The 24,293-nt window shown below is 49.9% G+C and overlaps 1 protein-coding gene across 1 annotated transcript; it reads left to right on the top strand.

Moving 5' to 3' along the window:
- The first annotated feature begins 43 nt into the window (after positions 1–43).
- On the top strand, positions 44–24,263 carry pdcd11 (programmed cell death 11). The gene is made up of 36 exons (XM_064315742.1): positions 44–201; positions 603–739; positions 967–1,101; positions 1,332–1,499; positions 1,624–1,785; positions 2,141–2,258; positions 2,593–2,771; positions 3,072–3,179; positions 3,566–3,772; positions 4,013–4,137; positions 4,624–4,684; positions 5,504–5,650; positions 6,081–6,332; positions 6,522–6,641; positions 6,883–7,077; positions 7,525–7,695; positions 8,114–8,327; positions 8,931–9,083; positions 9,176–9,288; positions 9,405–9,931; positions 10,543–10,608; positions 11,617–11,713; positions 11,876–11,965; positions 12,209–12,311; positions 12,862–13,039; positions 13,540–13,596; positions 13,741–13,863; positions 14,302–14,424; positions 15,703–15,884; positions 16,124–16,251; positions 17,109–17,270; positions 17,865–18,115; positions 18,508–18,676; positions 19,165–19,318; positions 19,690–19,855; positions 23,819–24,263. The coding sequence occupies exons 2-36, from the start codon at positions 638–640 to the stop codon at positions 23,988–23,990; spliced, it is 5,478 nt and encodes a 1,825-aa protein (XP_064171812.1). The 5' UTR covers positions 44–201; positions 603–637; the 3' UTR covers positions 23,991–24,263.
- The last annotated feature ends 30 nt before the right edge of the window (positions 24,264–24,293 follow it).

Here is a 24,293-nt window from a genome sequence, read left to right as displayed (position 1 = left end):
CGAAAAAGTATTGGTTTAAGTAATTATCAATCATTTAGAACTAGTGTGGTGAATGGCTACATTTCACAGCTCAGCATGTTTCAAACGCCTTTAGCAAAGGTTGTGTACTTCCGGGTTAAAACATGGCGTGTTACACGCACGTGAGTTAAACATCAATTTTGCTGCTGAGGAATTGATTGAAGTAAAGCAAATCCGTTCCAGGTAAGTTGGTTACATTTTTAAAAAATATTGTGTGTGTGTAGTAAAGCTGTTTATTCTCTGTACATGGCACTGTTTCCATAATACATACATTTGTTGTTTGTATATTAGCATAGCGTTACACGTACTGTACTGCAAATAATTAGCCATGTGTCTTGCTAAAAGAATATTAGGTTGTTTTATTTTATTTTTTAAAATTTCTCGTTGGCCTTCACATTTATGAACATCACTTACAACAACAAAAGAGTATTAAAACGACGTATTTGTGGAAATGTGCTGAAAACAAGTTACCTAGCCGTTGTGTCCAGGCTTGTATGTTGTAGCTATTTGTGTTACGTTTGGCTAGTTTGTGGTTATAATAAGCGTAACATCGTGTCATAGCTACCACTGCTTTTTGTTTTCAGAGTAAGTTAACGTGGATAATTGCAAAATATAAAACATGGCATCACTGGAGGACGACTTTCCACGTGGGGGCATCATTAAGAAGCCAGCTGGAAGCAAATCCGCGAGACAGAAAGTTGAAGTGGACAATTTGTTCGCGGCAAGTTTATAATTCTGCATGTTCTTTCCTCATGTGACAAACAATTAATTACTCGTGTCCTCGAACTGAATAAAATGTGTATTTATGTTTTGCTTTCTCTTCCTGTTCATTCACTCAGTGTTGAAATTCACACATTTTTGTGCAAATTAATTGCAAAGGGTGCTGTGATACAAAATATGTCCTTCATAATGACATTAACGACTTGGCATTGTGTTCTCATTTTGTAGGTCCATGAGCCAGAACAAAAAAAGAAAAGAAAGTCTGCAAAAGAGGTGGATGAAATCAAGGCAAAGAAGAAGAAATTCAAAGAAGACCACCTGAAATTAAATGCAACCAACAACATAGATATTCTCCATTTTAAGGTGAGTGCATGGTCTACTTCACCATAAGCATGTCAGAGCTTATCAGCTTAAACATTAAAAGACGATGCTTCCAGTTTTCCAGTGTTCTTGTTGCTCTTATTGCATGGTTCTACGTCCAGTAAGTGTATGTGGTCCTGGTCCGCATGTCTGTCAGTCGGTTGCTCTTTGAACGCAATTGCACTTTTTACGCCTGCTGTAGTGTATTGTGGGAAATTTGCTTGTGATTTCAGAGCCTCAAGGTGGGAACTCTTCTTCTTGGCTGCGTGAAGGAGGTGACGAACTTCGCGGTGACGGTCAGTCTTCCCAGCGGCCTCACCGGCTACCTCCCCATCGCCAACATCTCCGAGTCCTACACCAAGATCCTGAGCGAGCAGCTGGACTCTGGGAACAATCTCGACGTGAGGGCTTGGCTTTCACACCGCCACCGTTTCTGAGAGATCTCCTATTCATGTCAGCCAACGCAAAAAACGGAACAAATTCAACAAGTCTCTCCCCATTTTTTGTGTGTGTGTGTCCCCTCAGGAGATTTTGGCTCTTCCCTGTCTGTTCTCTCCTGGAATGCTGATTCGGTGCGCGTTGGCTAGTTTGGAGACGGCAAAGGCGGGGCACGTGAGCCTCCGGGTGACGGTCAACCCGAAGGAGGTGAACAAAGGGCTGAGTTCTGGATCTCTGAAAGCGGGCATGGTGAGTTGGCGACCTTCCCCCTGCCAACGTCGTGGATTTGGGCACCACTGTTATGCATTTTACACCAGGGGTCCTCACCTGTCTTATCCACAAAGGGCTGGTGTGAGTGCAGGTTTTTGCTCCAACTTAGCAGTTACTCACCTGGTTTTCATACTCAACCATGAGAGTCTTTGCTAAGGGCATTCATGAGTAGAATCACAATGTGTCACTTGCTTGGCTGGAATGAAAGCCTGCATCTACACCGCCCCCTGCAAGACTGGGACCTGATTTGCATTGTTTGTTGTGTAGATACAAGGTGATGCTTATGTTGTTAGAAATATTTGAAAATCTTTGTTGTTTTCCCTGATGCCTGCAGCTGCTGAGTGGTTGTGTGGAAAGCATCGAGGACCACGGCTTCCTGATTGACATTGGCCTCAGCGGAACCAAAGCTTTCCTCCCGAAAGCAAAGGACATCGCCAAGGCTGCTCATCAGGGTGGGCGGCACCTCCGAACCTCTTTCTGATTGGCAGTTTGAAATCTCCTTCGCTTTTCTGCGATAAAATGCTTGGGATTTGTGACATCATTGCCTGCACATGCTCAATAGATTTGAGCAAATGCTTTGTTGTATATTGGTCCTTTTTCCTAGCTGTTCATTTTAGTTTCTTGTTTCCTAGTTGGGGAAACTTATAATATTGACAGTACGCTAGCATCAGTGCATTGCACGCAGAGCCTGTCTTTCGGTTCTGTTAGGACTATTAGCTTGACACCGTCGCAGCATGATGATGCAATCTGAACCGATTTGTGACTTGGACCCGGCTTGCCCTGCAGCCGACCTGAAGGTGGGCCAGTACCTGCACTGCCTGCTGGAGGAGGTGAAGAATGGCGGCCGCGTCGCCCGCGTGTCCATTAGCCCCCCGGCCATCGCTCGGGCCTGCGCAGAGACCCAGCATGGCTGGACCCTCAGCAGTCTACTCCCAGGCCTGGTGGTCAAAGCACAGATCAAGCAGGTTCATTATTTCATTATAAACTGGTGAAATGCCGTGCTTTAGCTTAAATTGTTATGAAGATGTAATGTAATTCCATAATAATAATGGCAATTGTGTAATTTATTTAAGTGTTTGTGTTTATTTGTGCATTTGTCATAGTACTTTAAGCTAGCACGTAAATACTGGCAGATGACTTTGGTTATGTATTTTGTGTGGCGACTGTAATGGTTATTCCGTTTCAGTTGTAGTTGATGAACTCCTTGAGTGACAGGTGCCCATTCTCATCCTTTCTCTGTCTGTGTCCGTTCCCTCCTGGCGAAGGTCAGTCCTCACGGGATGATCCTGGAGTTCCTGTCCTCCTTCCGGGGCTCTGTGGACTTCATGCACGTCGACCCGGACAAAGCGTCCAGCTACAGTCCCGGAGATAGCGTACGTGTGCCGCGTAGCGGTGCTGTGGTTAGAGAGAACCTCAAATGCGTTTGGGGCTCTCAGCTTGCAAACTATTCGTTCTTTGTGACCGATGCTGTGGTTCAGCTGTGACTACGTGCTATACTTGCCAGAATTGTACGTTTTAAACATTTTTTATCTTCTGCCAAATTTGAATGTCACATATTCAGTAATATATTAGGTTTTTTTTCATCCGTAGAATTTTTGAATGTCCCAAATCAAGGTCACAATCATCCAGGCCTCTTTTGTTGTCATATTTTATGTTGTTTGTTTTTCAAACCCACATTGACAAGAGATATTCTGTTTTTAGTTGCATCGTCACGTTAAGCCTTTGCTCAGTGCTTTCTCCCCCCGTGGCTGTGTTCCAGGTGAAGGCCTGCATTCTCTACATTGAGCCCGGCACGCACACCGTGGGCCTGTCGCTGCGCAGCCACCTGCTGCAGCCAGGGGGCGCAGTGGAGCCGGTGATGAGCGACAGAATCGGCGAGGTGGTGAGAGGCTGCAGGATGGCGGCGATGCACTACCACTCCGGGGCGGTGCTGGAGCTGCCCGAGGAGACGCTGGCCTTCGTGCACGTGAGTGGATCTCCCGCGGCGTCCCCGCCGTCCTGTCGCAGTGACGGGGGAACCCCCGTGGAGGGTCACATGACCCGCGCCGCAAGTTGAAATGTGTTGAAAATGTGGAATGATTTCGTGTTGGTCGGCCTGTTCCGTTGGAGATGAAAATGTGACAAACCAGTGATAAGACCCTGGCAAAATAAAAATGAAATAAGCGCATTTTTGAGAGATGAGATGTTATGTTTTTCCATTTTGCAGAAAAGTCACATCAAAGAGCCGAATCAGATGTTCAACCCAAACCGCGTGAAGGCGATAGCCGCGCTGGACTGCCGCATCACGGGCTTCAGCCCCCTGGAGCAGATGCACCTGGCCAGCCTGCGCAGGTGAGCCGCCCGTCTGCGACCCTGCGGGGGGAATACCTGCGCCTGCCAGTCAGCCCTGCGTGTAACCTGGCCCTTTCTTACCTGTGGGCCCCACGTGTAACCAGGCCCTTTCTTACCTGTGGGCCTGTCTTACCTGTCATCCCTGCGTGTAACCTGGTCCTTTCTTACCTTTGTCACTGTAACAGGCCTTTTTCCTGTGGGCCTGTCTACCTGTCACCCTGCGTGTAACTGGTCCTTTCTTACCCCTAGGGCTTCTTACCTGGGGCCCCACGTGACCAGGCCCTTCTCTTACCTGTGGGCCTGTATACCTGTCATCACCTGCGTGTAACCTGGTCCCTTTCTTATGGGCCTCTTGGGCCCTTTCTTACCTGTGGGCCCCACGTGTAACCTGGTCCTTTCTTACCTGTGGGCCTGTCTTACCTGTGGGCCCCACGTGTAACCAGGCCCTTTCTTACCTGTGGCCCTTTCCTACCCGTCTCCCTGCAGGAGCATTATTGAGGCCGCCTTCCTCCGATATCAGGACCTTCAGCCGGGGCAGATTGTGGAGGTAAGTCAGCGGAGGTCGTGGGCGTTTGAATTGCTGGTGCATGCAGTCTGTGTCGCCTTGGGTTTCAAAATCCCTGTCTACAGCCTACCTGAGCGTGCTCACGTCAAACCCCTCCTTATCTCCATTCGCTGGATACCTGTCAGGGCTGCCGTTGAGTTAAAACCTTTGTACTGGCGTAGAGGGCAGGGAACAGAACGGCTACACAACAGCTTCAGTAAGATCAAGTGCCAGGCAGGTCTCTCCGCTCCACAACCCTGGAGCTTCTGGCTCTCCCCTCCCTGTGTGGCAGCTTGTCCCAGTCGCAGTATCTGTATTTGCTGGCCCCGTGGTGGGGGGGGGAGTGCGCTACTCATGGAGGTCAGGGAAGGGGGACCTTCCCCCCCCTTCACTTTACCTCTTGCCTCCCTTCTTATCCCGAACTCCCAGCATTCTTTTCTCATTTCTCCCCAAAATTCTAAGTCAGTGTTCTAGAACTCCATTGCTTTCAGTTGCCAGCAGTGATTGTGACATCAGCCGTAGAATGTTCAGTTAAGAACATTCTAATTACACACTTGTAATCTTACGCCTTAAAGGTTTAATTACTTTGGAATAATGGATGTTAGCTGTGTGAGTCTGATTTGTATTGTGGTTGTAGTCCTTTATTGATGTTGCACTCACACTTGCTAGTCTGGTAATGCCATCAGGCACATGCAGCTCACAAGACTCGGGTAGATGTGTGTTCTTTTCACTGACCGGGCATGTAATGTGTGTAATGAAAGGTACCGAATTTCCAAAATGGCGCCCGGTTTAATGCGGTTGCTTCTGCGCACTCTCTGGCAGGGCACGGTGACCTCCCTGCAGAGCTTTGGGATGGAGGTGAAGCTGTCGGAACACGTGAAGGGCATGGTGCCCCGGACACACCTGGCCGACGTGTTGCTGAGCCACCCGGAGAAGAAGTACAGCGTGGGAAACAGGGTCAAGTGTCGGGTGAGATGACCGTATGAGCCACGAGCTGGAGCGTACGGGGCCTAATCACAGCATGGGGAAGTGATTGAGTACATAGGCAGTGCAGTTGCTCATCATTACTGACCCTCTGAGCAGAAGTCTTAGGGGTTTGGCCTCTTCCGCATAATTGGGTCTAAATGCACCAGGCTTGTTGTTAAGGATGTTGTTCATGAAATTTGTGGGGTCATAAACAAAAAGGATGCATCACAAAGATGGACCTAAAAAAGTTGGACCTGGAGAATTTAACTGGAGGGCTGTTCGGTTATTAGCATGCTTCATCTGTTGGGAGTTAAATTAGAAATTAAACTTGGTTGCCGTGACGTTGTGGGGGAGCTGAGGAAGCTAGCGTAGCCGTTCCAGCGTGGGGGGGGCGGTTCCCTGGTTTTGAGTGTCACCTGCATGCTTCGGACAGGTGCTGACGGTGGAACCCCGCGTGAGGAAGCTGGTGATGACGAGGAAGAAGGCCCTGGTGGAGTCCACCCTGCCGCTGATCCGCAGCTACGCGGACGCCAGGGTGGGCCGCGTCGCCCACGGGTTCATCGTCTGCGTGAAGGACTTCGGCTGCATCGTCCGTTTCTACGACAACGTGAAGGGCCTGGTGCCCGTGCGCGAGCTCACGAGCGAGCCGGTGGTGGTCCCCGCAGAGCTGTTCTATGTGGGACAGGTGGGTGGGACCTGGGGGGGGCAGGGGGGCAGGAGGGCAAATGTTAAACCTGACGTTAAGTTCCTATTGAAGTTTTATTTTTGAGCTCTTCGTCTTAAACGTGATCTTAAGAAGTTTGTACGAGTGCCGTGTTTCTTCCCTGAATGTGGTTGTAACGTTCTAACGTGGATGGTGCCGTTCGCCTCGCAGGTCGTTAAGGCCAAGGTCCTGTCATGTGACGCTGAGCGGGAAAAGCTCCTGCTGTCCTTCAAGGCTGTTGCCGACGGCGTGACGGAAGCTGCAGAAAACTTCAGCTTTGAAATTGGAAAGGTAAAGTTGGACAGTTTACAGGTCATGGGAATTTATTAGGAAACAAGGTGGGTTATCATGTTCATAACTGCATCAAGAGCAGCATGATAACCATACGATTGTTTTTTTTTTTCATTGTGCAAAATGTATCCTATATTCTATATATATTGTTATTTATTATATATTATGCTTTAGTCTCACAGTCTTCGTCGTGAGGCGTAACATTGACTGGCAGTGTTTCTGTGTGCTGCTGCTCTTTCAGAACGTGGAGGCGCGGCTGGTGAAGAAAGTTCCCACCGGTTTGGGCGTGTCCATTCTTCCCGAAGAGGCCTCCGCCCTCCTGCCCACCGCGCACCTCTCCGACCACGTGTCCAACTGCGGCCTCCTCTGGGAGGCGCTGCGAGAGGGGGACGTCATCTCCAACGTCCTCTGCCTCAGCAGGAACAAGCAGAGCATAGTATCCTTCTCAGTCGCCCCCTTCTGCTCCCGCGGCTGTGCTTTTTAACAAGGATTCTGATATTACATTACAGGCGTTTGGCAGACGCGCTTATCCAGAGCGACGTACACAACATTTACACAGCATTTACATAGCATCCATTTACACAGCTGGATATGCTCTGAAGCAATGCAGGTTAAGTACCTTGCTTAAGGGTACAATGGCAGTGGATTCCCTAGTACCTAGGAATCAAACCTGTGACCTTTAGGTCAAAAGACCAGCTCCTTGCCCATTATACTACACTGCTGCCCTGATATGTTGGGCTTAACTTGCTTAAAATTTGAAGGTGACCTCCATTCGTTGCTGGACAGCCGCCCTATATTTCGTAATGTGTAAGCCTGTGGGTTGAGGCTCAAAGTGTATTTCGGGGGTTCCCTGTTGGTTCCTTAACCCCCCCCTGCGCTGAAGGTGCTGACGAAGAAGCCGCTGGTGAAGGCCGCCCTGCAGGACGGCGTCGTCGCCCGCGAGTTCTCCGAGATCCAGGTGGGGATGGAGCTGATTGGCTGGATCAAGAACGTCATGCCGTACGGGGTGTTCGTGGAGTTCCCCCACGGCCTCGTGGGTCTGGCCCCGATATCCGTAAGTCTCGCGGGGGGCTGAGGCTCGGAAATGTGAATATCTGAGTATCGTGCTCAAAAAAAAAAACATTTTTAATTGTTGCTAAATGCTGCCATTAGATTTGGTCTTTGGACGTGAACTGGCAGGTCTCCACTGGAGTGTTTGTGAGAGACAGAGGTGGAGAGTCCAGTGGTCAGAGAGTAAAAGTTCTGTCCTGTGTTTCTTCCACCCATGAACTCAGCCAGCAGATTTAACTGATTAGTTCTACCTCCTGGCAGAAGAGTTGTGCTAATTAGCAAATCCAGGTGGTTGGAACAAAATACTGGGGAGGACTTTTACTCACCGGACCTGGATTTTTCCCCCTGTGGTAAGCGACGGCGAAGGTGCGGGTGACTGACGCCCAGGTGTTTCGGCGGGATATTTGGGGTGTTCCCCTCAGGCCATGTGCGACAGGTTCCTCAGCAGCACCTCCGCGCCCTTCCAGCCGGGACAGACGGTGGTCGCCAAGGTGACCAACCTGGACAAGGAGAAGCAGAGGTTCCTGGTGACCCTGAAGGTGTCAGAGGTCGGGGACGAGGCGGAGCGCGATCGGGCCAGACTGGTGCAGGGCCTGAAGGAGAGGGAGGCCGTGACCGAAATGATGGCCACTAGAGGTACGGGACACCACACCCCACCCCCCCGGAAAACATGGTCTCACCCCCCACCTCCACCCCTACCCCCACCCTCATCCACGCCCGCAAAAACCAGAGTGAACGGGTGCAGTGTGAACCATATGCGTCATGTTCTTTTGCTCTATTATGTCCGTGGCTTTGTGAGTTATTTAAAAAACGCATTTAACTGCCGCATTAGTTTCCCTCCCACACCTGTAAGAACGGACTTCATCATAATTAATGGTAATGCTATGCGCATACAGCAGTAGGCGCTGTGCTGTACTGCACTGGTTCTGCTAAGACAAAACTGTCTTTGTGTTTGAGCATTGAGAGGGGGGAGCCTTACTGCCATTGGCTACAGTCGTCATGGGAGACGTTAGTGTGTGCGCATCATGTTTAATACATGGTGTGAAAACATTCCCCTGTCATTCCTTTGTGGATAATTCGGAGCTGCCCCTGCTCCTGTACACACTGTTCTGATTGTTGCAGTAGATTAAGTGATTTGTGTACGTGTGAGCACGCCATGTTTTATGCATTTTGGAATATGTTTCCCATTCATTTGTGTGTGTGTGTGTGTGTGTGTGTGTGTGTGTGTGCGCACTCTAGCTGAGAGCGAGCTGCTCCAGTTCCTCTCCACTCTGACGTTGGGACACACGCTGAAGATGACAGTTGAAGAAGTGAAGGATGATGGGACTGCAAAGCTCGTGGCAGGCCAGCCCGAGGGCGCTACAGTATTGGCCACAAAGTACCATGTGACTGGTAATGGTGCACCCATATGATCTCCAGCATAAAAGGGACACGTCAGTTCTGTTTTCTAACGGTCAGTGCTGTTGCGGTTCTTTGTGTTTTAGACGTGACTGTTACTCCGGGTCAGAACGTTACCGGCGTTGTTCTCCACGTGGATCTCTTCACCTCTCACGTTTATGTTTCCCTCCTTTCCCGCCTGGTGGCCAATAAGAAGACTGTAAGTAAAGGGCGCTATAATTTGCTATAATTTTCGCTTTGATTGGTTTGTTCTTTGTCCTGTGGTGGATGAGTGTTGTGACCAAAGGTGTTTTTTTGCTTTTTCTTTGCTACCAGCTTCAGGCAGATGCAAATCTGCTTGCAACAGTGGAGTATGTGGAGCAGGACTTTGCCGTCATCTCATTGGGCGACACGGGTCACCTGACCATGGTTCATACCGCCGCTCATTTAAACGAGTACCTGAAGGAGTCGGAGAAGCTCTGTCCCGGGAAGACCTTCGCCGTGACCGTGAAAGAGCCCAGCTGTGAAGAACTGGGAGGGCTCCCCCTGGTGGCCCGGGGGTCCCTAAAATCCCCCGTGGCTAAGAAACGCGAGGCGCCCGTCTCGGCGGCCTCTGCCCCGGACAGCGAGGTTCCCAGGGGCCCGAAGCACGCGTACCGCGTGGGCGACACGGTGACGGGGACAGTGAGGTCCGTGCGGCCCACCTCGGCGCTCGTGTCCCTGGAGAACGGCGTGACGGGCCTGGTTCACGTCTCGGACATCTCGGACGCGGTGAAGCCCGGCAGCTTCCCCACTTCCTCCCTGAAGGTGGGCGCCGCCGTCACGGCCCGCGTCGTTGGCGGGAAGGAGGCCCGAAGCCACAAGTGAGTCTCCACTCGAGCCTTTAGTGAGCCCTGTTGTTTATGCATTGTTCTCAATGGGCGAACGCCAGCAGTGACCTGGACCACAAACAAAGCGTTCCACCTATCGGTTTGTGAAAGCAGTAAAAAGTTTTATTGTCACTTCACTTTCCTTCCAGGAAACTTAATTATTAAAAGGTTACGGTGGATTTTCAAAATGGTTCCAGTATGTAAATCTCCTTTAGCCCTTTGAAGGGTCTGATTCCTGGAATGTTTTTTTTCAAAATTCTAAGTGTCAGTGTTCTGGAACTCCACTGCGTTCAGTCACCAGCAGTGATTGTGACATCAGCATTAGAATGTTCAGCAGCGAACATTCTGATCGCCTATTTTTGTCATCTCACGCCTTAGAAGGTTAATGAATGTCAGATCCCTTACATTGATTTACTGAGATCGTAAATGTCAAATGGGGAAAAACCGAAGCAAGGGCGTTTTCCGATGGGTTTCATCTTTTAATGAGAAAGTTGATATCTTGCCGGCCTCGGTTTTTATGGGTGGCCTGCTTTTCATGGTGGGTGTAATTTTGGCCGCAAGTCAAAGAACCTCTGAAGTAGTCTTTTATTACTGTCTCTGTGCAGGTTCCTGCCCATCTCCCACCCCAACTTCACCTTCACGATGCCTCAGCTCTCCCTTCTTTCCCCCAGGTAAGAATGTTCTCTCACCTTGCCACGTGACGGAGTTAGGAAGTGTTCGGACGGTGCTTGTTGTGTTGGCCGCAGCTTTTCGCCCTGTAAATAAACATTAATGGCTCAGAGTTGTTAGCAGAACGGTTCGGTGGGAGACGCTGCACTTTGAGCTGTTCGGGTAAAACAGAGAGGCCTGTCTTTCCTGCCTTTCTGGCTCAAATGGCGGTCTGTCGAGGTCGTCAGATGCAGGAGTTGTAAATTGCTCTGGTTGTCCTGGGTGCATGCTTCATATATTGGGGGGGGGGGGGGGCAGCTGCAGGGGCTGCAGCTTTGAGAGTCAGCCAGCATGTCTTGACGCTGCTGAAGCTAAAGCAGAATCTTCCCGGCAACGCTCTACGCCGTCGAGGTGTAGATCAGATAAGGGTGCATCGTACGAACCCTCGGGTTTATCAGCAGTAACCCAAGCTCCACAGTAATTGGTTCTCCCCTCTCTAAACGCCTGTTAAATGGATGGTTGTAATCATTTAAGGGAGATGCTTGGAATTAATGACTGAGTTCGGTGGAAAATGGCATTCAGTATGAATTCTAACCGTATGAATGCAATGTGCTAACTGAGAAACTGTGCAAATAAACAAGAAACCATACACTGCAGGAACACATTTTAGGACACAGCTATTTTGATGCCATTGAAATCACATGGGCTATTTAGGGAAGCTGTCGGCACTTCATTTGCAGCCTGCAGCTTGAGGTGTAATATTAGGTCAGTTTGGGTTTTCACCTGATGGTGCCATCTTCATTTTCCTCTTCAAGCTTCATGACCTTGTAGTTTCAGCAAGTGAAAATTACCTGGACAACAGCTCTGATGTTCCGTAAAGATACGAATCCCAAAATGATGGTCAATATTTCGTCTTTGCCAACTTGTCAGCCTTTGATTGCTTTGGCCTGGGCTGTGGCTATTAGTGAATAGCTGTGTTTTTCTTTCGGTCTGTGCAGTTGACTTAAATTCTCCTTCCCATTTCCTCGTAGCAAGGTGAAAGAAGATGATCCTCTCCAGCAGACAAGCACTAAAGAGCAGCTGAAGAGATATCAGCCTGGCGAAGAGGTCGTCTGCTTTGTGTCTAAGGTACCGGAGATGTTGGCCTGACAGTCTGCCTTGTGGACAGACCGAGCGCTGCCTTATTGCAACATGTTCTGGAGTTCAGAATTAGCCTCTGGCCCAGTTGGAGCTGTCCTGCGGCAGCTGGCGGCCGTATTGCCCTTTGACCTTTGTCTCGGTTTTCTCCAGTTTGACAAACCGAAGAAATTTTTGGATGTGGCCCTGACCCCGTCCGTCAACGGCAGCGTGGAATTGCTGGCCATGACTCTCGATCCGAAAGTAAGTTTGTCTGAAAGTGAGTCCCGTGGATAAATATGATGACTTTAAGAGGATTATTTACTTGACTAATGCCTTAAAATGTGTCTCATTCTTGGTCACTTAATAGCTGATATCGTCTGGTAGATGGTAGGATCTTATCACCTAAAGATCTTATAATTCAGGCAGTGACCTTTTGGTAGAAGCAGTGTATCTTGCAGTAAACATTTTGCATTAAGACTTTTCAATCTCTGTTGTTAATTTTAGGAAGCCAAGCACCCTGAGAAGTTCTTTAAATTGGGTCAGGCACTGAAAGCAACAGTCGTTGGACTCCATTCCTCCAAGAAGTGGCTCTCTCTTTCTCTAACCGGTAAACCCCTCCCTTTCATCTTCTGTCTGCACGTAGGCTATAGGAAACATGGAATCTGTTAAACGAGAGTCATTTGAACATGATATTATTTATTGTGGTATTGTTTATAATATAAGGCTTAAAACAGGTTTCTATAAGATTAATGCTTTTACAGTATCTTAAGTATGTTTGGCTCATTAATGTATCCAGGAGAAGAACAGTGCTCTCGTCCTCTTCATAAATTATCCATAGTCAGTGTCGGAAGGACAAGTTTATAATCGGTTTAAACCGGCACTGGCTAATCCTGGCCCGGGCCGGTTGTGTTGCCTGGAGACTGAAGCCTGTAATTGCGTCTCTTCATCTTGAAGCCATGTAAATTTCACTTCCGAGGAGAGCCAGGAGAAGCAGTCTGACCCAGCCGTCTATGAGCAGATCCGGTCGCTCGCTGGCTGGCTGTCTTTATTTTGGCTGTCTTTACCGTGTGAATACAGAGACCCCCCCCCCCCCCTATAATTATTTAGATCTGTGTGTCCCTTCGTCTGTGAGATGCATAAGTGTTCGGTTTCCTCAGGCACACACAGCCTCGTGGAGGGAGTGCGGACGCTGGGAACCGTGAAGAAGGTCGTGCCGCACGTCGGCCTTGTGGTGACGCTGCCCTTCCGGAGGACAGGCCTCGCCTCATTGGTCGATCTGGCCGACTCCTATAGGCCCAGCCCTCTGGATCATTACAGCGAGGGGCAGGTGGTCAGGTCAGTGCGTCACCTACAGTAGGCCTTCTGCACCCTTCAGCAGGTACACACTGTTAACGGAAGAGGAAGGTAGGCCGCTTTCTTACCTCAGACATGAGAATCGGAACGAATGGCTTACCGACAGCGGACTTGCTGGCAGGACTTAATCCAGTTTAACCGAGCAAGAAACATTTGTCTGTGTGGCACGCTTCCCTTCATTTCACTTTCAAACTGGTTCAGGGCTGATCCAGATAAACAGAGCTCCATAAAGTCTGAAACAAGCCACAAACATTTATTTTAGCGGTCAGGTATTTGGGGCAGGTGTAGCTATTTGGCAGTACAAGGCTTGGCACCCAGCCCCGCAGTCTTACAGTGATGCAGGTTTGCACTGTATTCGAACAGAAATACTGTGATTTGGGTATTACACAGTGAGCTTATAGTGAGACATGGGATGATGTGTTTTTTTGTACACGTTTGTGTACACCTTTGCCTTGACGTGTTGTGTTGTTTGTGTTGTCCAGGTGCTGCGTGGTCGGCGAGGAGAACGATAAACTGCAGCTGTCTCTGCGTCCGTCCAGGTGTGTGCGATTTAAGATGAGGTCCGCCGTTAACCGCTATGTTTTTATTTTCCTTGTTTTCTTTTTTCCATTAAAGTATAACCTGCTTAAATTGCATTGTCAGTATTGTTGGGTGTTTTCTGACGACAGATCTCTTCCCTTCAGGGCCCATCCCGAAAAGGCGCTTCCGGTGAAAGATGCCGAAGTGTTGTCCATCGATGACCTGAAAGTCGGCCAGAACGTGCGAGGCTACGTCAAATCTGTGGGAGACCAGGGAGTTTTCGTGAGGTATTTCCACCTGTTAAACCTCGACTTGCTTTCGTCTCTTAAGTTGTTAAGTCTGATGTCCAGTCACGTTCACAGGTTTTTCTTTGCTTTGCGAGGAAGAAATTCACCTCTAGAGTATAATTAATTTAGATGGATTCATAAAGTACTGTAGTTAGATGATGTCGCTGCGTGGAGAATTTCAATGTAACTGAATGTTTGGAGCCGTTGGTGCTGGAACTGTGGGAACCTGTCTGTATTTCTTGCGACTTGATAAACAAGATTGTTCTCGCAACACCATGCCAGGCTCTCTCTCTCTCTGTTCTGTTCTTGTTCTTTTTTGCCAGATCTAAAAAAATCTGGCTCATCTCGTCTTCACCATCAACCCGCTGATTTCAGTAGACTTGTGTTAGCGTTTTTTAGCATCACCATCATCCGTAAGCCGGTGGTTTGTCTTTGCAGGCTGTCCAGGACCATCACGGGCAGGGTGAAGTTCCAGGAGGTCACCAGCTTCTTCGTGCGAGACCACAGCTTGTACAGCAAGCACATTCTCCCGAGCTCCCTGTTCACCACCAAGGTGCTGAGGTACGGGTACAGTGACCTTTCTGCCTGACCTTTCTGTGTTCGTCTATGTCAGAGCTGCTCAGCCCTGCTCCTGGAGATCTACCAGGACGTCCTGTAGGTTTTCACTCCAACCCTAACAAAGCGTACCTCATTCAACAGCTAGAGCAGGGCTGCCCAACCCTGCTCCTGGAGATCTACCAGGACGTCCTGTAGGTTTTAACTCCAAACCTAACAAAGGGCACCTCATTTCACAGCTGAAGATCCTGTTGAGCTGCTAATTAATAGATTCACGTGTGCTATATTAGGTTTGAAATAAAAACCTTGCAGGATGGCAGATCTCCAGGAACAGGGTTGGACAGCCCTGGCCCAAGTCCTATTTAGAAAAGAAAACATTCCCCTTCATCAGGAGCAGACAGGATAAGTTGATGTTGGTTATTTTGTATTGGCCAAAATGGCGGTGTTTGTGTGTGTAGTAGTTAAAGACTGAGGTTGGTCACCCACCTCCAGCAGCTGAAGTCCCAGCTGGGTTTGCTCTGCCTCAGTGGAGGTTTTTCATAATGGTGGCGAGAGCAGCTCCTGCTCAGTTTGTAAACAGATCTCTGCTCATGTGATTTGCTGTCTGCATCACTGTTCTCCTTTCCACCCCCTGCTCTCTTCACTGCATTCTCTCTCTCTCTCTCCCCTACTCGCTCTCTCTACTGCACACTCTCTCTCTCCTTCTTTCTCTCTCGCTCTCTCTTTCCCTCTTCCCCTTCTCTCTCTCTTTCTCACACTTTCTCACGCTTTTGTGCTCCCTGTTCTCTCTCTCTCTCTCGCCCCCGCTCCCTCGCTTCCACACCCCACAACAGTGTTATGTATCTCTTTATTGGTGGATAGTGGATCCTGTTCATTGTATGGAGTGTACTGTATGTACTGTGCATAGGCAGCTAGTTCTGCTGGGGGTTTCCCACTCTCCCTGTGGGCTGTTGCAAAGGGCTGTGGGCATGTGAAGTTGTGTGTTTGGCTGTAGGTGTGGTGTAGGACAGGTGTGTGTTGGCTGTGGGCGGGGGGGGTTATTTTATTTGTATGTGTTTTTGTTCTGGTTTGCTTGAAAATTCTTTTGAGCTGTCATGGTTTATTAAAAGAGTCTGTCTCTTTCTCTGTCTCTGTCCTTCTCTGTTTCTCTCTCTCTCTGTCTCTCTTTGTCTCTCTCTCTCTCTCTTTCTCTGTCTCTGTCCTTATCTGTTTCTCTCTCTCTCTCTCTCTCTCTCTCTGTCTCTCTCTCTCTCTCTCTCTCTCTCTCTCTCTCTCTCTCTGTAGTGTGGACAAAGAGAACGGCCAGGTGGATCTGTCGCTGCTTCCTGAAGACACGGGGAAGCCGGACGTCCTCCCAGAATCCCTGGGGCTGCCGCAGCGGCTGAGGGGGGAGGAGAAGGAGAAGCACGACGCCGCCCAGCGGAAGAGGAAGAGGACCGCCTCCGAGAGTGAGCCGGTGAGAGCAGGCGCCGCGTCCTTCACAGAGGAAGGGGTGTTTCCACTGAGTGTCCTTCACAGAGGAAGGGCTGTTTCCACTGAGTGTCCTTCACAGAGGAAGGGGTGTTTCCACTGAGTGTCCTCACGAATCCTTCACAGAGAAGAGGCATTTCCCTGTCCTCCTTCGACGAGGAAGCCATTTCCCTCTTCAAGATCCTTTTCCACCGCCAAGCACCTCTTCACACCCCATTGTATGACTCTCTGCCAGATGCGTCGGCCAAAAATCAAAGAAAAGAGAAGAAAACAAAGGGAGGACGACCGGAGGAGAATGACAGTGGGGTGGAGGTGTACTTCAGAGAGGAAGAGGAGGACAATGAAGACGTGAAGCCGGAGAAGGTACTTCATTCCCGCGGCAGATGCGGTGTGACTGTGAGAGAGATGCAGGGCGTGCTTCGGCACAGTGCAGCGCTGTGCTTCTCTTCATAAACGCGCGCTCCGACTGCACCAACACCTCACAGTCGCGGGGGAGACAAAGCGGGGTTTTGTTGAGCTGCAGCAGTGTGCGCACGTTGCCGTCTTTCCTAAAGGCCGTGCGACCTTCCCTTTCACATTTTCCCGCAAATTTCTGTCCCGCATTCCTCATCCCTTTATTACGATGTTTTAAAATGTATTTATTAATTTATTCACGAAGAAGCATGAATAAAGAATCAGAATCTCACATTGCCAGATCTTTTCTCTTCCTAGGCCTGTTGGTGTTTTTCAGTTGCTAAGCACTTAATTTGTCAGTTAAAGCAGTTGATTACATAGTTTGGTTGCCTCACTGGGTTTCTGAATCGGTTGCTGTTTTTAAAACACAAAACGCAGCAGACCCGACAGCTCAACAGGGCCATAGTTTCAGTCCCCTGCTACAAACTGTCACGGCAAGATGAATGTAGAGTGTTAGTATTTTGAGAGTAGCAGAAGGAAGTTAGGGTTGACGTGTTGCAGTTTATTAATGATGAGATGGGTGCAGATGCATCCCTACAGCTCAGTGTTTCTTGAACTGCGTCGGGACCCAAAAAGGGGTCACAGGAGTGTGTTGCGTGGCTTCTGGAAGGTGTCTGCAGTCCGCAGGGCTGTATTTTATGGGTCCCTGGAAGGTACTAAATGTTCTAATTTGGGTCCCGGTGTTAAAAAGCGCGAGAGCCAGTGCAGTACGTTACCTGAGGGCTGCGTTTTTAACGTTCCCTTTTCTGTGCTCCCCCCTGTCCCAGAAGAGCGCTCCGGCCGCCCCAGTGGTCCCAGAGGGGGGCCCGGTCCGGCTCCAGGTGGCGGGAGGCTTCTCCTGGGACGTGGCCCTCAGCTCTCTGCGTCCCGCCACGGCGGGAATCGGGGCGGACTCCAGCGAGGATGAGGATGAGGAAGAGCAGGCCAAGGTGAGTAGCTGACCCTGCACAAACCCCCCCCCACTCCACGGTCTGTGCTCTGGGTCACATGATCACAGTGCACATGACCACGATTAATCGTGTGGAGACATCTTTGGCATGATGCACTCTGCTGAGCTGCTCTTGTGAGGAAGTGTTTGGGGAAGATATATGTTCAGCCTGTAGAACATTGTTTGTTAAAATCAGAGGCTCCTGTACTGTAGTGGCCATCATAGACTGGGTTTTGAAACGGTGAGGCTGGGATTTTCAATAAGGAAATACCTTGCTAACTTCATACTGAAGAAGATTTAATAACAAGGTCTGGAAAACTGTCCTTGAAGGTTCATGAAAAGCCCTTGTATGGATGGGAAAAGCTGTAGATAGCGCGTGTGTATGAGTGCGTTTGGATTTGTGTGTTGCCGTGGTTCACCTGTGGCCCTCTGTCTCTCTCCGTCTTTCCGTCTCCCTCTCCTTCTCCCTCTCTCTCTCTCTCTCTCTCTCTCTCTCTCTCTCTCCTTCCTCTCTCTCTCCCTCTCCCTATCTCCCTCTCTCTCTTCCTCTCCCTCTCTCTCCCTCTCTTCTTCTCCCTTTCTCTCTCTCTCTCAGCCCCAGAAGAAGAGTCGGCGGGAGCGGGAGCAGGAGCAGCAGCGGGCGGAGTCGGCGCTGGCGCAGCGGGAGGGCGAGCTGATGGACCCGGGGAGGCGGCCCCAGAGCGCGGCCGGGTTCGAGCGGCTGGTGCTGGGCTCGCCCGACAGCTCGCTGCTGTGGCTGCAGTACATGGCCTTCCACCTGCAGGCCGCCGAGATCGAGCAGGCCCGCGCGGTGGCCGAGCGCGCCCTCAAAACCATCTCCTTCAGGTGAGCCTCCCGCCTCCCGCCCTCAAAACCATCTCCTTCAGGTGAGCCTCCCGCTCTCAAAACCATCTCCTTCAGGTGAGCCTTGAGGCGCGGCATGGCATGGCGTAGTGCAGAGATGGGGGTGGTACAGCGGGGCGGTGTTCCGGGGGTTGGGCTGGGTTTGAAAGTGAGGGGTTGCGGGTTTGATTCCCACTGTCGTTGTGAGCCTTTGAGCGAGTTACTGAACCTGAATCGCTCGACTGTCCCAACTCGTACGCATCGAACGGGGAAATGAAAGAATGTTCCGCCCGATGGAATGATGGGCGCAAGTGGGCGGGCGGGCATGGGTTGGCGGGTACGTGCGGTACGGGGCGCAGGTGTGTTTGGCTGACGACCTGTCCTGTCCCCCGCAGGGAGGAGCGGGAGAAGCTGAACGTGTGGGTGGCGCTGCTGAACCTGGAGAACCTGTACGGCTCTGCGGACAGTCTCCGCGCCGCCTTCGAGCGCGCCCTGCAGTTCTGCGAGCCGCTCCCCGTCTACCAGCAGCTCGCCGACATCTACGCCACGTCCGGCAAGCACAAGGTGACCCGGCTCTGCCCCCCTCCCCACCCCACACCCAACCCCCCCGGCCGCCCCTGCGGTCTCCCCCAAGGGCTGAAAGACAATCCCAGAATTCCCCTCACTGAGAGTCCAGTGTTTCACTCATTTGTTTCCCCCCCCCTTGTCTTCTATCTCTCCTGCTCTCTCCTCTCTCCACTTGTGTTTTACGGTGTGTTGCGTTTGATTATACTGCTGGCAAAAAGGCCTGCATTTCCACACACAAGTTAAAAAAGTGACTGTGGGACGACAGAAACCTGCTTTGGAAAAATCAGGGCTGCGATTTCTGCTCTGTTGATTTATTTATTCTTAGCGTTGTGGGAGGGGTTCTGTGAGGTTTCACACGTACCGTCCTGCGGATCACAGTGATGAATTAGCGTGAACTTCATCGGCGAATCCGCTCGTCCCGCGTTCCTGGCGGCGTTCTGATTCGTCTTCCCGCTCGCTGACCGCACGCCCGCGTCTCTCCGCAGGAAGCGGAGGACCTGTACAGGAACATGGCGAAGCGCTTCCGGCAGGAGCGGGCGGTGTGGCTGAGCTACGGCTCCTACCTGCTCCGGCAGGGCCAGAGCGACGCTGCTCACGCCCTCCTGCAGAGGGCGCTCAAGAGCCTCCCGGTCAAAGAGCGTAAGAGACGCAGCGCCGCTTCTGCACAGTCGCTGGGCCCAGGCTAACTGTGAAAACACAGTGCCCTCTTTACACAACACAGTTAAGCACGCGCTGAGCTGGTCTGTTTTTCCTTACTGTTTCATTACATGGACTTTTTATTGTTTTGGGAGGGTGGGGGGGGTTGAAGCAAATCTCTTCCTTAAAATTATTTAAGGGCAAAATGCATTTAGATTGAACCTGGGAATTCATTTCTTTTGAAATTTGTAGTCTTGTCATCCCTCATGTAGCATGGTTTGTCAGGTATTTGAACGTGATTTTTTTTCACGTAAATATTTTGGTTGCCCACTGAAGCCATGCCGTCCCCGTCCCGTCCTTTCTCTCCGCCGCAGATGTGGATCTGATTGCCAAGTTTGCTCAGCTGGAGTTCCAGCACGGCGACGCGGAGCGAGCCAAGTCCATGTTCGACAGAACGCTGACCAGCTACCCCAAGCGCACGGACCTTTGGTCCGTGTACCTCGACCTGATGGTGAAGCATGGCACGCAGAAGGAGGTCCGGTGAGTGGCCACAGGCTTCGCGCCGCGTTTCGGACGGTCAGACGACACAAACTACGCACCTGTATGTCTAGTAACCCATTCACCAATTTTCTTTTTGTTTGTTTATTGAAAACAGCCAGTTTTTAGATATTGTCAGCTAAACTGCTGGTTGTAATGACAGATTCTTATCATCTTTTCTACTGGTGGAATTCCAAATGTTTATGATGTCACACGCTTGGGCTTCAGTCAGGCGGTCATGTGACACGCTTGTTCCCGCCCCCCCACTGTGTTTTGGATCTCATCAGGCCCTTTTATCCTGGGGGCTCCTCCCCTGTGTCAGGCGAGCTCTGGACGCCGACGTGTCAGAACAGCGCACTCCTGCCGGAACACGTCTGACCCAAACGGGTGTTCTGCGCCAGGCCCCAAGCCCGGGCAATCCCACGTTGCCGTGCCAACAGCTGCCGCCCCCTGGGCCCTTCTATTGGCCAGACGCTGGTGTTACGGTAGCGCTACGCGGGCCCGGGTAGGAGACTGGGGGGGAAAACAGAGGTGATGCTGGAAGTGGTGTTTGTGTGGCGACCAGGAGGGGGCGCTCTTCCCTCTAGACCAAACGTAAAAAGCCCCCAGCCAAGCGCAGCGATGGCGCCTTCCTGCAAAATGAGCGTCAAACCGAGGTCCTGACTCACTGTGGTTAGTCATGATCCTGTGCTGCTTTTCAAACGAACTGGGTCGTTAACCACCGGTGCCCTTGCCAGATTTCTGCAGAAACTGGCTCTCAATGTCTGGCCACCTATTCACCCACTGCATTTGGTTGGCTACACTGTCCGCCATGTCTGATTGGCTACACAGACCCCTATAACTGCATCTGTTCGGCTGATCTTACGCTCCCCCCACCCACTTTTATTTCCCAGGTTATCCCTGTAAAAAGAGAATTGCCGTTTAACGTGCCTAGTTAAATGCAGGTTAAACACAAGTTGAAAACTGTGTCATCCACTCCCAGTTTGCCCTTTGCACCCCGTCTGTCCGCGGTGATAAATCCAACCTTTAGATTCGGCGGCGACGTCCGCCTGTCTGTCTGCCCGTTTTTCGGACGTGCCGTGTGCCACGCGCGTCCCAGACGAAGAGCGCGTTCGCCGCGGGCCCTGGGTGCTGCCGACGGGCTAAGGCCTGCCCAAACCTGCTGGAGTTACCCTGGAAAGAAGTCGGTTAATGATTTGGGTGCCCTACTTTCTTATCTCGACCAAACAGCTGAGGGTGTGTAACCCCCGACGACGGTACACTTCCGAGTTACTGTCGCTAGATACACCTGACACACACTGTTGACAGAGTTCAAGGGCTGAAGATAAGGATGAGCTCGTTGTGGAAGAGGAAGGTAGCCCTGGACCTACCACTCCTTCACTTGTGTTTACTAGCCTGTTTTTAATTCATCTGTATATCACTCCTTCACTTGTGTTTACTAGCCTGGTTTTAATTTGCCCGTATACCACTCCTTCACTTGTGTTTACTAGCCTGGTTTTAATTTGCCCGTATACCACTCCTTCACTTGTGTTTACTAGCCTGTTTTTAATTCACCCGTATACCGCTCCTTCATTTGTGTTTACTAGCCTGTTTTTAATTCACCCGTATACCGCTCCTTCACTTGTGTTTACTAGCCTGTTTTTAATTCATCTGTATATCACTCCTTAACTTGTGTTTACTAGCCTGTTTTTCATTTGCCCATATACCTCTCCTTCACTTGTGTTTACTAGCCTGTTTTTAATTCATCTGTATAATCACTCCTTCACTTGTGTTTACTAGCCTGTTTTTCATTTGCCCGTAAGCTTGCTTGTCTTTCTCAGGGCTGGCCAGCCACTGACATTTGGCCATATTTGGCCTCATAGGAGCGGAGTTGCGCTGGTATTTTTGCCGTACGTCCAAGTTCAAAAGGATAGTTTACACACTGCAGCACGGCAAGATCTTTTCTTCGCTGGCCTCCGGCCTGCCGTTGGAGCAGTCTTCTGTTTATAGGTCACGCCCGGATCCGTGCGGGAATTTGAGCTTGCGTGGGATGGCTGCTGCTCCTCAGTGAATCGGTTTGCACACGCTCAGGCAGTCCAGGCCTGCTCGTAGGGAAGGTCTCAATCAGACCATCGTCATCAACTGTTGGCCTGTGCCAGACTTCCTGGTATTATCCACAGTATTTCAAAATAAATAAGTAAAATAAAAAAGAGAGATGGAAAAACTCTTGGCAAGACTTTTTTGTAAAAAAAAAAAAAAAAAAAAACCTAAAAACTAATGATACCTGTGTTTGAGACCTGATCTGTCAGCTGGGGGTGTTTATAATACCCCTCTGACCTCAAACCAGTGTTCTCATTAAAAAAAGAAAAGCTGGAATAGGATTTCTGTAGTACAAGCCAAGTACGCAATAACTAATGTGGCTTAATATGTATGCTCCAGGTCAAAAGTACACCTCACATTAAATTTTTTGTGCAATTTAAGCAGTTCATCTTCTGTAAATAACTTCAAATGGCATAAAGTAAGAGGTGAGTAGTTCTGTGAAGAATCTTTTACTGCACAGGAGAGGAGCCAAACATTTTGGCGTTCATAAAAAAGTCATGTTTGGCTGTATAAACAGGTGAACAAATTCTTACCATTTTCCAACAAGAGAAGTACGAGAAAAGGTTTTAAAGTTGATTCAAACTCTTCCTGAATGTGTCCAATCATTTACTGATGAGGCACAAAACCTCTGTCTAAAGAAAAGTAGTGTTAGAACATACTAAAGACATCCTCTGAAAAGTATTAGAGGAACATTATTGTAACTTCGGGAATAGCATACTACTGCTATAAAGACAAGGAAAGCCAGCTGTCAAAAGAAAATGGGCAATCCATTTGTTACCCTTAGAGATGAGGGACCTTCATACAGAGACGTTGCTAAAAAAGACAAGGTGTCAGTTAACACTGTTTCGCCAGCAAAAGGCACATTAAAACTTGGGAGAAGTGCGGAGCAGAGGAGGTCTGGCAGGCCCAACGCCGGGGAAGTTTCTGAGGGTGAACAGCTTCCATGACAGGCGGTTGACATCACCACAACTTCGAGCAAGGCCGAACGCTAACCGATCTCGGTGTCGACCGTGAGGAGCAGACTTCGTGCCGTGGGATCGAAAGGTCAAGTAGCAGCGAGAGAAGGCCGTTGCTAAGGCATCGAAATGAGATCGGGTAGAGGCCTTGCTCCAGCCAAGGAGCGCTGCAGTTGGACTGCTGAAGAGTGGAAACGGGTTTTGGGGACTGATGAATCCAAATTTCAGATCTGTGGCTCCTTGCCTAAGGGATTGTGTACGCCACTGAATCTGTGTATGGCTGGCTCCTCAGTGTGTGAGACCCAACAGTTGAGCATGCAGGAGGTGCCGTGATGCTGTCGGGGTGTTTTGCTGGTTCTCGAGTCGGCGACCTTGGGTCACCATAGCGACCTGCGCTGACTGGATCCCAAACCAGCGGGGTCACCATAGCACTCTTCAGCACTGTGCTGTACCATCTGCTGTACGACTGGGTTGGTCAGTCGTTCATCATGCAGTCAGATGTTGGCCCAAAGCATACTGCACATCCAAGCTGTGTCAGAACTACTTGAGGCATGAAGAACAGGAAGTCAAGTTTAGAATGTCCCAGCCTGGTCTCCAGATTTGAACTCCATCCTACCCTAGTTTCATATGAATTGGACAGGAAGGTCGAGGAGACGCAACCCACGAGTGGATTACATCTGTGGGGCCTTCTACTGCAGTGTTTGTGTGAACTTAACAGAGGCCTACTTGACTTCCCTTTTGACCTGTAGTCTATGCTATGCTGTGCCTGTGATTGATTATTGCTGGGTGTATAATAATGGAGATGCTGTAAGATATGAACTACCGTTATTTTTATTATTACATTAGTGCTCCGTTAAAAGCTTACAGTTGATCAGTGTTTTCTTGCGTCTCAAGCTGTTGTTTTCTTCCTTCTTTCGGGTTGCTCTTCTAGGGCCCTGTTTGACCGCGTGATCCACCTGAGCGTGGCCGTGAAGAGGATAAAGTTCTTCTTCAAACGTTACCTGGAGTACGAGAAGAAGCACGGCACGCCTGAGAGCGTGCAGGCGGTGAAGGAGAAGGCCCTGGAGTACGTGGAGGCGAAGGGCCCGGGGGAGGCCAGCTGAAGCAGAGGATTATGGGTAAACGTCGCACGCAAAGATTCACGAACGGACTTCAGAACGTTTCATAATGCAATATATCGTATATTGTTTGGAAGAGAATCAAACCATCAGCGTTTTTTTTTCTTCTGAAGTGTGACTTCCTGACAGTAATTAGTTGAGTCTTTTTTTGTTTTTGTTTTTTTGCGGTTGTTAACAAGACATTTTACACCTGAAAATGTGTTATAAAGAGCTGATGTATTGAATCTCTTTTTAATAAAAGAAATGCTACCATTTGTAGCCCTGCCGTTGCTACGGTCCATTTTATGT

This window comes from Anguilla rostrata, chromosome 2, assembly GCF_018555375.3.
Source record: "Anguilla rostrata isolate EN2019 chromosome 2, ASM1855537v3, whole genome shotgun sequence".
In the NCBI taxonomy this organism is placed as follows: Eukaryota; Metazoa; Chordata; class Actinopteri; order Anguilliformes; family Anguillidae; genus Anguilla; species Anguilla rostrata.
The sequence above is the reverse complement of the archived record's forward strand: the minus strand, read 5'-3'. Positions and strand labels throughout refer to the sequence as shown.